This window comes from Chlamydotis macqueenii, chromosome 17 (genome assembly GCF_036417535.1).
Source record: "Chlamydotis macqueenii isolate bChlMac1 chromosome 17, bChlMac1.mat, whole genome shotgun sequence".
Classification (NCBI taxonomy): domain Eukaryota; kingdom Metazoa; phylum Chordata; class Aves; order Otidiformes; family Otididae; genus Chlamydotis; species Chlamydotis macqueenii.
Genome location: NC_141572.1, coordinates 13,633,562 through 13,648,814, shown reverse-complemented (window position 1 = coordinate 13,648,814; position 15,253 = coordinate 13,633,562). Strand labels below are relative to the sequence as shown.

The following is a 15,253-nucleotide window of genomic DNA, read 5'->3' as shown; positions in this document are numbered from 1 at the left end:
TTATAGATCCATGAGACTTTTTTTTTGTCAACTTTGTGATTTAGTAAAAACTGGATTTTATTAAAAAAATCATAATTTAGCACAAATTTAAGTGATCTGAATTTCTGTTAGAGGGAAACTATTTATTTTTATCTGATCTTGTCTGCAGACAGTGTATTTTCTAACCTGAAGTACCTTAAGTGTTCGTAAATTTTAAGTATTAGTGGGAAGATGCACATCATCTTCACCTATTTAGTACTACTGTTTGGATTCCTGTAATTTGAGCTGCAGGTGACATCCAGTTATGGAGATGAATCCCATCCTATCTACAGAACAGGAATCGCCTGTGGTTGTTCTGAGTGGGTTGTGCTTCTAGTCATGAACTGGTAACGAAAAAAGCGAGCCCTGCATTGCCATACTCTGGTTTTAACTGGTCAATTTTTATATAGGCAGATGTATTGACCAACCTGTTCATGCCATCTGTCATTGTCCCGTATTTCTGTGTACATGATATGAGGATAAACCTTATCCTTGATCCTGGGCCTTCCAGCATTTCCTCCTTGCTCCGTGCTGCTTTTGCTGTTAACTGCTGTGAAGAGCGGGATCTCTCCCTGGATGCAGAGAAAGGAAATATGTAGCGGTGGTTGTGGCGGCCTGCTGCCTAATTTAGTTATTCAGGGATGTTGTGTTAGTTTGGATTGTTTCTTTAGTAGCCATCAATAGTCTAGGAATTATTTCAATTCATCTTTAAAATAATGAGAGGAAAATTTTAGACCAGAACAGCATATTTTGGCAAGCCACATGGTATACACATATGCAACTAGTAATAAATCAACAAATCTCCATGTTCAACGTGCAACACTTAATAAAAATCTTGGTTTTCTATATTAAATGTTAATATTTATGGGAGATTTACATTAATTATGGTGTAGTAGTTCACTGAAGATCACAGGAATAAAACTGGTACCTCGGTTGTACACAGAAGAAAATCTTGAAATGCCAGTGGGCTGGAGGAGCTACTTACGCATTTTAAGTAATCCATTAATAAAATGCAAATTAAATATAAATGCTGGTTTACTGTAGTGTGTGTGTATATATATATATATTCACACACACTTATTTCTATATAGGCATAGGTTTCAGGGAAAAAATGTAAAACATGTTCCTCCCTGCAGAATTTGTGTGGCAGAAGCTCAATGATCTTCTTGCCCGAAGTGAAAACCTCTCCTAAGTTTGAGCACTGTAACGTTATCATGTTCTTCAAGCGTGTTAGCCCTGTTAGGTTGTTCCGTACAGTCCAATCCATCTTTATTAAGGTCATTACAAAAACCAAACACGGAACAATATTAATCTAAGACATCATAAACAGCCAGTGCAGAAAATGCAGAGCAGTTGGTACTGTGTTCACGCTGTACATGACCTTTCCTCCAGCAAAGAGTTGAAGCAGGTCTTGGACGAAGAGAGACTGCAATATAATTACTCCTCAAAATGTTAGCTAATGTGACGTGCAGCAGTTTCCCCTTGGCTTCCTGGAGGTGTTCATACTGCTGTTAACCCTGTCATGCCGCAGATTGATGGATCCATTTGAAGTATAAACTCCAGTATCCCTCCAGGCTAGGAGGTCATCCCGTGCATACGGAGAGAGAACAGAAGGTTGTTAGAGATGGGATCAGGGAGAGAGCCTCGATAGTGAGGCATGTATTAGCCTTGGCAAGAGGTTTTGTTGGTGACAACTGTGGAAGCGTTGAGATAATAAGTCTGTAACAGAGAAAGTGTTTAGATAATGTTATCTAAATGCTTGCTGCATTGTGCAGCTGTTATCGTGGTACGGTACTTCACCACTGGAAAAACACTGGAGGTCATTAATATTTATACGGAGCTTCTGTGCGTGCATAGCATGGAGAAGCCACTCATGTGAGTTGCATGCCTCCTACAGAAACGTGGTCAGCTCTGTGCTGCCTGCCGTTTGTTGGAAGGCTGTTGTATCCAGAAAGCTCTGGAATTGTCTCATGTCTGGAAATACTTTCCATTTTGGTTTAGTTGTGGTTTCTGCAAAAACTCCTATTAATTATGCCATGTTTCTTGAATGTATATTGCAAACTACTGAAGTTGTACTTCTGAATAACGCGGTCTTATTTCAGCTTGGGCAAGGTTCAAAGTCCATCTGGTAGGCAGAGTATGTTACGGCTTACGTGCAAGGATGAGAAATGCCACACGAATGTTTTGCCTCTCAGACTACATCTACGCTGCTTGCTAGACCAGACAGGTCACGATCTCAAGAACTGGTGTACTGTCATCCAGACCGCTTTACTGCTGCGTGCTCCTCACTTGGCTTTGAGCAGGGGCAGCTAGCGCTCTTCCAAGGCAATGCCCAGGAGAGCTTCTGGGGATAGCCCAGCCAAGGACCATTTCCAGTAAAACCGTGTGGACAGTGCCTCCCTTCCGAGGATGAAGAGATTTTACCATATGAACATACTTTTTCCCCCAAGGGCCAGAAAATGTGTCCTAGACTTTTATATTTGCTGCTGTTGATAAAATCTCAGTTCCAGGTCCTCTGCTTCTCTCTTGGTATGTCTTGAAGCAGCTCTCTCTGCTAACACAGCTGCCTGGAAGGTCCCTGTAGTACCAGTTCCTAAGTTGAAGCATTGCATGTCTAGAGAAGTGTACTGGAGGTCTGGGCCCTGTGAGAGTGCATCCTTTTGCTCGTTTGAGGAGAATGTATAGGCCAGTCTGCAGTGGAGCAGAAGGTCTGACTGCTCCAAAGTCAAAACAGAAGGCCTTTCTTCTTTCTTCCCATTACATGCAGTTTGTAGTCGTGCTGGGAGCTTGTTCAAATTCTGACTTCACTAAGGATGTTTATTTCCAGGTTGTTTAAAGAGGTAATTTTTGTACTGGGCTATGAATTTCTCTCACCTGTTCCAGAGTGTTACTGACTGTAGGTGTGTCCAGGTGCTGCCATCTCCTGTCCAGACCGCCACTCTCACCTGCTCATAGCTCTCCTGTTGCTTTAGACAAATTTAAAATAATTTATTTTATTATGCTGTCACTTAAATTTATGGTCCAAGAGAAGGGCCATGAAGATGATCAGAGCGCTAGAGCACCTCTCCTGTGAGGACAGGCTAAGAGCTCAGCCTGGAGAAGAGAAGGCTCCAGGAAGACCTTATAGAAGCCTTCCAGTACCTAAAGGGGGCCTACCAGAAAGATGGGAAGGGACTTTTGACAAGGGCATGTAGTGTTAGGACAAGATGTAATGGTTTTAAACTGGAAGGGGATAGAGTTAGATTAGATATAAGGAAGAAATTCTTCACTATGAGGGTGGTGAGGCACTGGAACAGGTTGCCCAGAGAAGTTGTGAATGCTCCGTTGCTGGAAATGCTCAAGGTCAGGTTGGATGGAGCAACCTGGTTTAGTAGAAGGTGTCCCTGCCCATGTTGGGGGGGTTGGAACTAGATGATCTTTAAGGTCCCTTCCAACTCAAACCATCCTGTGATCCTGTGAATATGTGCAGAGCCTTTTCATGCCCCCTTTTTTTTTTTTTTTTTTTTTTTTAATAGTCTGCATCAAACAAGTGACTGGTCTCAGACTGTCTGTTTTTCTGCTGCCTCTTTTCTGAGATCTGACTTGATAAAGCTATTTTAGGGTAACTGTGTGTTGAGGGCTTTCAGATCCCAACACTAATTTTGAGGGGAATTAGAACAGCAGTACAACTTATTGGTCATAAAATGTAATTAATTGTACGCAGTCAATGGCTTTACTGCCAATTGATAATAAACTAAAGGAGAGAAACCAGAGATTTTCAGCAGTTTGATGGCAAGGAAAGGGAGCTGAAGCTTATCTGTAGAGAAATAAGTATTTAAAAAACTCTCATCCCTGAACCTGTTCTAAAAACAGGATAAATGTTTACAAATACAAACTCGAATTTTCACCACATCACTCTAAGTAACCTTTAGTGTCAGCGTTTTCTGGTTCCCATTGCACTTTATGGTTACCTAAGTAGGTTGCAGTGCTCAGGACAAAACCTAGCTTAGAAACTGTACGCTGCAAGGATTTTTCAGAATATAAAAGTGCTTTTCAGTGAATGATTTCAAATCATTAAAAGCAACTATTATAACATTTGTGTCATAAAACTATTTGGAATATCTCTCTAATAAGGAAAAAAATTGTTATGGTCTTTTACGGTTTGGTTTTTTTTTTTTTTGTAGATTCTGCTTGGTCCCACCCCAAATCCAGTGTTATTGACATTTTAAAATTGTTATTTTCCTGAAGTAATCGGTTTTCATGTTTGTTGTCCAAAAAGGAGGTGTTTTGAAATCTGTTACGAGGCACAGTTTGGCTTTGTACATGGAGGTACACTTAGTATATGCGTTCAAAACTCAGATATGAATTGCAATACCTTGGCATTTTTTTAAATTTGAGATTATTTGTATGGAAATAATCTCTTTAAAGACTGAATGCAGACTAGCACAGTTTCCATCGGGTATTTATATAAACCTAATAACAAATGGAAAAAAATATGTAAATCCATCAGATATTCTCCTTTCCCTGGCAACGTTGTGTGGTTTAAACCTGGTTGTGTTTTCATAATCCTCACCTGATTTTTATACATAAATAAATCTAACATGGTGTTATTTCCTTTAAGTCGTTTATAGTAACTAAGGGATTGACTTTCATGAAGATTATGGGAGGTCCCAAATACTACATTGACATGGTGTTCAGCTACATTTTTAGGCATCTCAGAGGTTATTTAAGGTAATGAAGATCCCAGAGGGAACCTCTGAAAGACAGCTGTTGTGAGTTGCAGGTGATTGGGTGCCAAACTGAAAGTTTAATTAGTGTAAACACTCTTTATTTGAAGATTTGTCTGTGTTATGGGGGAAAAATACTGTAATACTTAGGAGAAGTATATAGATATTTTCTTTCATTATGACATATTTTGTGACATTGCTCTTTCTTTTTTGGGGCTTTTCCTTACCAGTTTCCTTGCTCTTAAAAGGTAGAGATCTAAGCACCAAGAACAGATTCAAGATAAAATCAAGGGAAATGGCACTGAATATTTGTCAGTGTTTAATTGGGGAGTGATTATTTTTTTTTGTTTTCTTTGTATTTCTATTAATATAAGCCTTTTAGGTAGAGAATTATTTTTATTTTAGCACATAAAGCTCTCTCAGTGAATATAGTGGAAATATTCTTGAACATGTGTGCTCGAGTGTTCTGCTGGCTCAGGACCGCAGTGCTCAGCATTTTTCAGACCTTGGCCTTAATACAGCTCTGGTTGGAATTGCCATATATTCTCTGTATGTTCTATATATTCTCTTTGAGAAGATGACATCCGAACTGAGGCAGCCATCCCTCCTCCTGTAAAGGAGAGAAAGGTTTCTGAAAAGGCAACTGTGACGAGGAGACAACAGTTCCCACGTAGTGTGGCAAGAGTGCCATTACAGATTTGCAGTCTTTTTAATTATTTCTAATTTTTATAAAATAGGATGATAAGAATAGGTATCACTTAAGTTTGTGTTGAAATTTTCTGGTGGAAAACTGCTGCAGCTACAACTGTCTCTGGTGGCACTGTTTGCATGAAAAAGCCAAGGAAAGGAAGAAATTAAAAACCTCAAACCCTAAATGGTAGGTAGCTGAATTAATCCATCTGAAGTGTATTCATACATAGTTCGTGGGTACATTGCTAAGCATTTTCACTTGATGCTACACCCGAGGCATGAATTATTTCAAATGCTCCCAACTTTTTAAAAATGCATTGGGTACTTCAGTCGGATTCAAGTTTCTGAGTTGGAACTTCCTCTGGAGGACACATGGCATGCTGTACCCCCTGAGCAGGAGTGTCTGGCGGCTTGCTCAGGATGGTCACCTTGCTTTCGCACTTCCACCTGAAGAGACCTTGTCCCTGCTTCCTTTCCTCTGGGTAAGAGTATAGGTGCCAAAACGTGATTCCGATGCTAGTTTTATTCCATGTGTAATTCGTTAATACGTGCAAAGTAAATGTATAATGCAACTATTCAAAGTACCAGCATTTTTATTATTACACTTGTTCTGAACAGGTATAAATTGTCAGCTCAAGGTATTCTAACAGACTTTATAGAGTAGGGGAAATAGTTTGGAAGCCGTTTCACGTGCCTCTCTGGTGGTTTCTGATATTTTGGATGTTAGGGAGATAAGAAAGAGTGCAGGAATTGGTAAGTTTAAAAACCTGGAGAGATGGTAGAGTGGATTCTCAAAAGCCTGTCAGCTTTAGATTTTGAACTAGGTTGAAATAAATTTAAATTTAAAAAAAAAAAAAAATCAGTCTGAACATGGTGCTGAATGTTTTTAGAAGCTCTGATCTGTATTTTGTGTTCAGCTTTTCTATTGTGCCTTTGTTAGCACAAAGAGTGGTAGATCTTTTAAGAAAACTGGACGTTGATAAACCTCGTAAAGCTCTAGTGAGGGCCTGAACAATCTGCGTATTTTAGAGCTTTAGTCTGAAGTGTGTAGACATTGATGTACGCTGTGGAGCTATAGCTAAATGGCTATTAAAAGTAAAGCCTCAGTGCTCAGGCTGTGTCTGAAGGCTGGCTGGTTTTAGCTTGGTAAGGTTTCTTCTGCTTGAATTTTCTTCAAAGATCTGTCTCGCATTTGTAGCAAGAGTGATTTCTGCAGCTTGGTATTTAAGGAATTGCGTGAAATGCACTAAAGACAGGAATGTCAGGAGGCTGGGAGGTGCATGCCTGAGTGGAATACATCAGAGTGCGCTGATGCTCTTTTCTTGAAGTAAAATTTATATTTGTTACTGAAGTAAACATTTTACTGGGAATCTGCCAGGACCTCATTAGGAGTATAGGAAGTCCCCAGGCCTGGATCTTTATTATTTTTGGTCTTGAAAGCTGAGCTTGTAGCAGTGACTCTGGCATTAGAGGGCATGTAAAATTTATGTCCCTGTTTCTTTCCCTGCAAAGCTCTGCAAGTCCGCGTCCGGAGGAAGGCAGGCCTGGGGAAGGGCAGGAGGAGAGCTGGATGCTGGAGGCTTGCTTGGTTCCACGGGGACTGGGTAGCTGGGGTCTGAGGAAACGGCGTGCTTGAGTGACTCTTTCAATAGCTGAGCATTATTTACTTCACATTCGGTGCTAGGAATGGATCCATCTTTCGCTAATGAGGTCTTTATTCCTGGGCATGAGTAGTAATATTCATTATTATTATTATTCTTTAATCTGTCATATTTGCAGGAAAGTAGCATAGGCTAATAGTGTATTTTTATATCTTTTTGTCTGTAATTAATTGTACACACTTTTAGTCCGAGGCTATTTAATTTTTTGAACTGAATTATAAATTTTGATGTCAGCTGATTCTCAGTTGAAAAAGTTAGTGGCATACCGTCCCTTCCCTGCAGAAACAAATGAATCTTTTGTCTTTTAAACTCTGATTTTTGTCTGTTTCTTATTCTGTCAGTGTTTATGGATAGCTGTGAATGTTGCATAAGGTTGCACGTGATTTGTTCATGCCAGAACACTTTGCAAGAGACTTGAAAGAGTCTCTGTGTGGTGCCAGAAGGGTATTTTTTTTCTTCAGTTCAATAGAAGACAAGCAAGACTTTCACAGTCAAAGCCTGTAGGAAGCTTGCAGAACCGGGAGGATTTCTGTGTAATATCCTAAAGACTGGAGCTGAAAATGCCTACTTTACAAATAGCTTTGCTCTCCGCTTTAGAAAGGCTGACCTACTGCGTGCTGAACTCTGTGCAGAGATTATCTCCGCTTGATCTTAGACCAGATCTCTCATCTTTTTTTAGTTTATTAAGACCTTTTCTCATACTAAGGGCTGTCATCCTATGTAAGGAAACTAATGAGTTTTGACTAAATAATTAGAGGTTGCTTTTATTTTTGTATTTCTTGTATGTGCAGAAATGCATTGTTCCATTTCTTTTGCATGAATTGTTTTTGTTGGTTTGGGTTTTTTTTTTTTATGTTGGTTTTTTTTTTTTTTTCCTTTTCACTTCTTGGGGCAAGATAGCTGGATAGAAATAGCTGGAATTTATGACCTATTTTGTCCCACGTCCTGTTCCCTCCCTCATGTAAATTAATGATCACTTTGCTTCTGCAACACTGATGATAGTGAAATTTCTTTCCCTTGTGAAAATAGAAATCTAATGAAACCTTCTATTTTGTAGACTTAAATGATTGCAGCAAAGTACTTCTGAGTACGGGATGATAGCACCAAGGAGGTTTAGTTGATATCTGCCATTTAAGTAACCTATTCCCTCCAAATTTTTCTCAGCTGACCATTTTCTTTGGCTTTTTGTGGTAATATTTGAGGCTCAAAGAAGAGTAACTTTTGGTACAGGACAAAAAGCTGTTCTACGTGATGTGTAGAATCACTCAGAGATTTACAGAGATTAAAAGCTTCCTGTTCTAGACTGTCAGTGCCTTTGTTTAAAAGTAGCTGACAGTAGTAGAGCAGCTGGTCGAGTTAAATACTGAAGTGAAATAGCTGTTATTGCCCGTGTTATTTCTTTTTGGTGAGGGTAGTTAAGAGCTGTTTTTAAAATAGCAGTTACATCGTGGTTGGCCCAGTGCCAAAGCCAACAGCGATAGCATTAGGTGCGGCCATTGTATTGGGCAGCAGAATCACTGCCTGATTACCACTGCAGCTCTGTAAAATTTTAGTTGGTGAAAATGATGATAAAAAGCCCTCTTTTTAAAAAAAAAAAAAAGAGTTCTCTTTTCTTTTCCTTGTGGCTTTGTGGCAAGGAATATTTAAGCAAATAGTTAGCTGTGATGGGAGGCCATTCTATGGGTAGAATAAAGTGGGAACATTTTAAATACCATGCATTTCAAATTAAGTTTAATTGTCAGTGGCAAATCCATGGTTTATCTCAGACCGTTCTCAATTTTTTGCAATACTCACATGCTTTTATTTTCTTTAATGGAGATTCTCCTGAGGTGTTATACAAACACCTATCCTATTCCTTTTTTTATTCTTTTTCAGCTAGAACCCATTACCGAGTGAATTTTGAATTCTTCTTCTTTCTCAAGACCATTATTTTTACTACTTGAATCCTGGTTAAAATCCCATTTGTTTGTAATCATCTTATTAGTTGAAGCAAGTAGGAAGGCAAATCCTTGAGACAGGTGCCAACTCTGTCAGATAGCAATCTAGTGGCAGGTCTTTGTCATTTATGGTTATCAATCAGTCAATGAACCTGCACGCAGTAGCCAGAAGTGACGAAACAGAAGAGCACAGATTTGGCCTCTAAGGCTATGGAATCACTACCTCCTATGAGTTCGTTAACATGCTAATAAATCTGTTTCTCGTTTCTCTCCCTCCTCCTCCTCCAGTGAACATTTGTCATGTGCCTTCACATTCTTTCTTCACGGGGAAAGCAATGTGTGCACGAGTGTGGAGATCGCTCAGCACCAGCCAATCTACCTGATCAACGAAGAGCATATCCATATGGCCCAGTCCTCACCGTCGCCGTTCCAAGGTAGGAGAGCTGGATGTGGAGCTTGGTGTGCTTAACCTCGCTCCTGCGTGGCAGGGACTTTGCTCCTGGTCGTGTTATCCTCCGAGGTGAATGAAGTAAGATTAAGTAACGCCTCCAGTGGGTTAAATTTCTATTCAGGAAGTTGTGGACGTAGGGAAAGTGTTGTTAGGACTTCAACACTATAGCCAGCTGTAAATGGTATGGGAATTTTCCAGAGCTTTTTATTCATTAACATTCTTTTTAAAGGTACGTGCATATAGTAAATAAAACAAAGAAATGGATAATTTTTGCGTAAAAAGACTTTGTATTTAAGAAGGTGAGTGCACTGGTTTAATTTTCTTAGCTGGCATCTAGGTCAGTGGGTTCAAATCTGTAACTTCAGTGCTACATGATTACAAATGCTGAGCTTATCTAAATCAGGAGTACTTTTCATTCATAGCTTGTCAACTATTTTGATTTTTTTAAAAAAAAAAAAAAGAGCGATGAAAATTATCAGAAACAATGAAAAACTTGAAGTATCTGTCATTATTTACCAGTGTAAGAAATCAGGGTTTTACAGAATTAAGGTAATGGGTTATTAAGTTTGTGATGCAATTGTGGTGCAGTTCTCTGCATTAATAAAAAAAAAAAAAGAATATTTGGGTCATTGAGTTACACTGTCTTTACTACAGTCTGAAATTATTATTGAGTCTGAATGGAAATACCTGTTGTTTAGCAACTAGTTCTTCTTATTTGTGATGACTGCAGTTGTCTTCATATATTGTTATCTCTGACCTTTTTAGTGCAGAGAAGTCTCTAGTACCTTATGTTCTTGGTAAAAACCTTGTTGTTGAATTATCCTCAGTTGCTTCCATGTATGGTCAGCCCTTTGCCGTAGCGAGTGCTCTTTCGGTACGCTTTGATTAGTTCATTGTGGAAATTATTAAACTAAACTGCCAAAAGGTCCATTTTTAGCTCAATGAGGATGGCTGTACAGGAAGCGAGTGCACCACACCCTTACCTGATTTTGCAGTAGCTTTCCCCTGAAGATAGCTCCTTAAATCAGCATGAGAATGGAACGGTGACTCAAGCTAGAGAGGCAGAGCTTGGCTGATACACCGTTTTTATATATATATATATATATATATATATATGTGTGTGTGTGTGTGTGTGTGTATACTGTAAGGACTATTGTTTCTTACTTTGCAGTTTTGGTGAGTCCTTATGGTTTAAATGGTACACTCACGGGCCAGTCATATAAGATGTCAGACCCAGCAACTCGTAAACTGATGGAGGAATGGCAGTATTTTTACCCGATGGTGCTGAAGAAAAAAGAAGGGATGAAAGAGGAAGAAGAGCTGGGATATGACAACGATTTCCCTGTGGCAGTTGAAGTCATTGTTGGTAAGTTTCAGTGTTCTGCCTGAAGGATTATTTTCCTCCACGTGATTTAAAAAAGAAAAGAAAAACTAATTAATCAGAAACAGCCATTATAATTTTCCTGTCTTCTCTTGTAGCTCTCTTGACACTGGAACATCTGACTAGTTATCTTGCCTCAAGCTTCTGTACTCCCTGTATCCCAAATGCTATTATTCACAGTATCAAGCTAGTTGTTTCAGCTCTGTACTGGTTATAGTGTGTTAGATGTATATTAGTATGTGAAATTCCGTAGCTCTTTATGTTTCCGATAATGAGTTTTGTCAAATTGACATTGAAAACACGTTGAAGTAGCTAGGGCTGCTGAATATTATCAGATAATAAGTTTAAGACTTCAGTTTTTCCATTTCTTTGTAGGTGGTGTAAGGATGGTATATCCTTCAGCCTTTGTTCTCATCTCCCAGAGTGACATCCCCATGTCACAGAACGCTGCCAATACCGGAGGCCATATAAGTGTGGGACCGCAGGGGCTTGGAAGCATAAAAGACCCTGCTAGTACCTGTGGGATGCCACTCACTCCACCCACTTCTCCAGAGCAGGCTGTTATGGGTAAGCAATAAACTTAGGAGAATGAAGTCAGTCTTTCATTTTTGCATAGCTCGTAAGTGAAAGTAAATAGCAGATTAAAGACAGGCAATAGACTGTTAGGGGAGGATTTTTTCTGTAGGTCTGTGGTAAATGAAAGCCAATGCTCTAAACACCCCTGAAGAAGACACATCTTCAAACAAAACTTTGTGAATTCAGTTAAGCTCCATTTTCTATACCTGGATTACCTTTGTGCAGTAGTGCAAATACCTGAAAGACTAGATTCTGACAGTGTTTTAGACAGATTTTGCCAGTGTTTGTGAAGTGTCGGTTTTCTTGTGTTGCATTGGGAGGAGGATGTTGATTCATTGTGGTACAGGAGTACAGTGAAGATACAACGATGCTCTTTTGGTAAAGTGTTAGAAATAGAGCACTTAATGGGGTTTTAATTAAGGGCCACTCAGAAGAAACGCACAAGTCTGGCAAGAAGGAGCTGGGCTTCCCAAGATGAGGTCTGACATAGGCTTGGCAAATGGAGTGCTGCATAATATTTGCAAGTGAGTTATGTCTTTTGCCTGGCTGGAGTAAGCCCCTTTCAAGTAGTGGGATCTGTAGTAGTTCTAATCTCAGAAGCCATCCAAATGCTTGGTATGTGAGGTACTAGATTGTTGGTATCTTGCTTTGTTGAAAGGAGTATGTATATCCTGTTGCTCCTCAGAAGTGAAAATAAATATCTATAACCTGTCATCGTCTGGAACACAGACAGGACCTTCAGATTAGTTTCCTGCAGTGTGGTTGTGCTGTAACAAAATCAAGACTGCAATTTCAAATAGAACTAAGGAACAGATGAGTCAAACATCTGAGTACAAAGAAAATAAAGTATCTAATACAGGAGAAAGAAATGCAGTGATTTTTTTTTCCTCAAGTAATGTTTTGAAGACATGTTTACAGCTAATTATTTTTTTTTCTGTGTAGATTGTTTTCTGTACTTGCTCTTCACAGAGTTGCCAGTTAATACCAGCATTATGGGATAGTTGAGGTTGGAGGGGATGTCCAGAGATTGTCTTGTCCAACCCTTCTGCTCAGCACAGAGTCAGGTAGAGCAGGTTGCTCAGGACATTGTCCAATGAGGTTTTGAATATCTCCAAGGGCTCCTCAATCTCTCTGGGCAACCTTTTCCGATGGCTGACCATGTTCACAGTAAAAAGGTCTTTCTTCTGTTTAAATGGAATTTCCTGTATTTCAATGACAAAATCATTAGATACCACTCACCAGTGAGCCACCTTAAAATCATAGAATGGTTTGGGTTGGAAGGGACCTTCAAAGGCCATCCAGTCCAACCCCCTTGCAAGGAGCAGGGACATCTTCAAGTAGATCAAGTTGCTTCTGCTTGAACTTTTTTTTAACTTGTGAGTAGTACTTACCAAATTTCACAGAGGAACAGAAGTATCAAAGATGTAAAGTTCCTACAAGTTTCTGTGAGACTATGCAGCCAGGTAGTCCGGCTCTTTATCTGGGGATAAAGAATCCTTGTTATACCCTCATGAAGTCTAAGGAGCTACCAAGCTAGCTTAGCCTTTATTAGATAGCTCTGTCACATCAAGAGGATCAGTCTTAATGCAGAGCTAAAGAGAAGTAATTGTCGTTGGCTTAATTGCCACAGAAGTACTTGTTTGAATGCAGTTGTCCATGAACAGTGCCTGTGTATGAAGGCAATCAGAGTAACATAATAACATAGAATGTGAGATTTAAATTCACTTTGAAGAGTGTTTTTCAAGGCAACTGACAGTTAAAATAAGCCAAAAGCTTACGAATAACTGAAGCAAGACAGTCAACTTCTAAATAACAATCTCTGTTATTGATGCATATTTTAATATGCTATTGTATTTTCAGATTTTTCAGATTCCTGTTAAAATTGTACAATATCACAAGGGGATTCTGTTTTAGAATATTTATAAACTATTAGTTATCTAAAAAGTGTTCATATTGTCCAATCTGGCAGTCACGGTTCTTGTTTGATCTCTGCTGTTGTTTGAAGGCAATATGAAATTGTGTCAGAGGGGTGCCTCTCCAGCAAATAATGGGAGAATTCCTTTGTATTATATCATACAACATTTTAAAAGACCTAGAAAAATTGGAGAAATGGATTCGAAAAAACATATCATGCAGTTCACAATCAGTAGATTGGCTACATAAACTGGATTGGTCTGAGACGTGGATATTGCTTCAGTCCTGCCCCACACTGGTAAAAACGTGGCTGTAGCACCATGTCCAGTTTTGAGTGCTTAACAATGTGGACAAATTGGGTGGAGTCCAGAGGAGTGCAGTAAGAATGACTGTAGATTTTGCAAACAGGACCTACAGGAAAGGATGGGGAAGAAATGAGGTTGTTTAGTCTAGAGGAGAGAAACTTGAAAGAGAGATGGTGTAACAGTTTTCAGAGGCATAAAAGGAGAAAAAGAATAATCTTTTCTCTGCAAACGATATGTGATGAACCTAAACTGGAGCAAAGCAAAACTAGGTTAAATATGAGAAAAAACTTTTTGTGGAAGAATAATGAAGGGCTAGAATAAATTGTCTGGTGGGAAGCCACAGAATTTCCATTAGCAGAGAGGTGGGTGGGTTTTTTGGGGTTTTGTGGGGGGGTTGTTTATTTGTTTTTAAAGAACAGGCTAGTCAAATATGTTGATCCGGCTTTGAAACCAGGGATGGACTAGGTAATCTCTTCAGGTCTCTTTCAACTGAATTTTCCATGAATGTGTAATGAAACAAATTGCTGCTGAAACTGGGGAAAGGCGTTTTCCATGTGTAGAAACAGAGTGCACCGTAGGGTTGTGAAGGGACCTCTGGTTGTGTCCGCCAGTATTTGTACCATTGTATGACAGTTATTTGTCTATGTTCCAGTATTTTGTCAGTGATTTTAATGGATAAATAGTATTGTCAGTGTGTGAGAACAAACTGTTTTTGCCTGCTGCAAAGTTCTGTTTCATGTTATGCCATGTATTGCTGTACTGTATGGTATAAAAATGTTACGGAACTTTGGAAACCAATACACTCAAATGTAACTTGAAAGCTCTGGTAGCTCCTTGGTTACCCTCTCCATCTCCTATCCTGCCCTTTCTGTCGTACTACTTTTATTTCCCTGGCGATTGTAACTGTCCTGCTATTGATGTATGTGATGTGTATGTGTGTGCATCATGTTTGTTTATGTATACACATTCCTTCCCCCTCCTGACCCCCCAAGGAGGACAGATCTGCTAATTCTGAAGTTTTGCTCTGTTTTTTTGATCGTCTGTCAAGTTCACAATGTTGTAGAACGTTTGAAAGTCAGTGAAATAATTGTTAGAGCCACAGACCTCAGTGCGTCTAGGGATTTATGGTTTTTACTACTCCTTTTCTGAAAATTAGAATTCTTTATAAAATGAGAATCAGGGAAGTCCTAACTGGTGGGGGGGGGGGGGGAAGGCATGAAGAATCAAAGATGATGCAGGATTAGGCAGCTTTAGCACAATTCTGAAAGTTGTATTTTGAAAGTCACCTAATAGAAATCAGCAGAATTACCTTGTTAGATGCAGTGCTGTATAGCAGTGAGTCTGTTCAGCGGTTCATCCTTAAGGTATTTTAAGTTGCGTCAGGCAGAAGGACGAAGTGTTCTGTACGCTGATTTGACCTTGTTAAAATGCGGCATATCCTTCCTTAATTTTCCATCCCGAGCACCGAGCGGTGTTCTTCAGTCGCCAGGCCAAGTGAACCTAAAGCTCCCTCTGCTGTTGTAGTTTGTGTTTGTAAAGGTGGCTGTTAGGTTTCAGTTCATCTCAAACAAAAACGTATTTCATAGAAAAAGAAACATCTGCTTGTACAATAGC

At 39.4% G+C, this 15,253-nt stretch overlaps 1 protein-coding gene across 6 annotated transcripts in view; it reads left to right on the top strand.

Annotated features, from left to right (window-relative positions):
• Positions 1 to 15,253, top strand: part of MED13L (mediator complex subunit 13L) — a 194,360-nt gene that overhangs the window by 130,604 nt on the left and 48,503 nt on the right. For 5 of the 6 annotated variants that reach the window (XM_086761947.1, XM_086761946.1, XM_086761950.1 and 2 more), the window contains 3 exons: positions 9,301 to 9,446; positions 10,635 to 10,829; positions 11,220 to 11,411. In XM_086761947.1, coding sequence (XP_086618073.1) covers positions 9,301 to 9,446; positions 10,635 to 10,829; positions 11,220 to 11,411 — 533 coding nt within the window. Of the gene's footprint in view, positions 1 to 6,465; positions 6,561 to 9,300; positions 9,447 to 10,634; positions 10,830 to 11,219; positions 11,412 to 15,253 lie in introns of those variants that run through there. The other variant, XM_086761951.1, reaches the window with a different exon arrangement.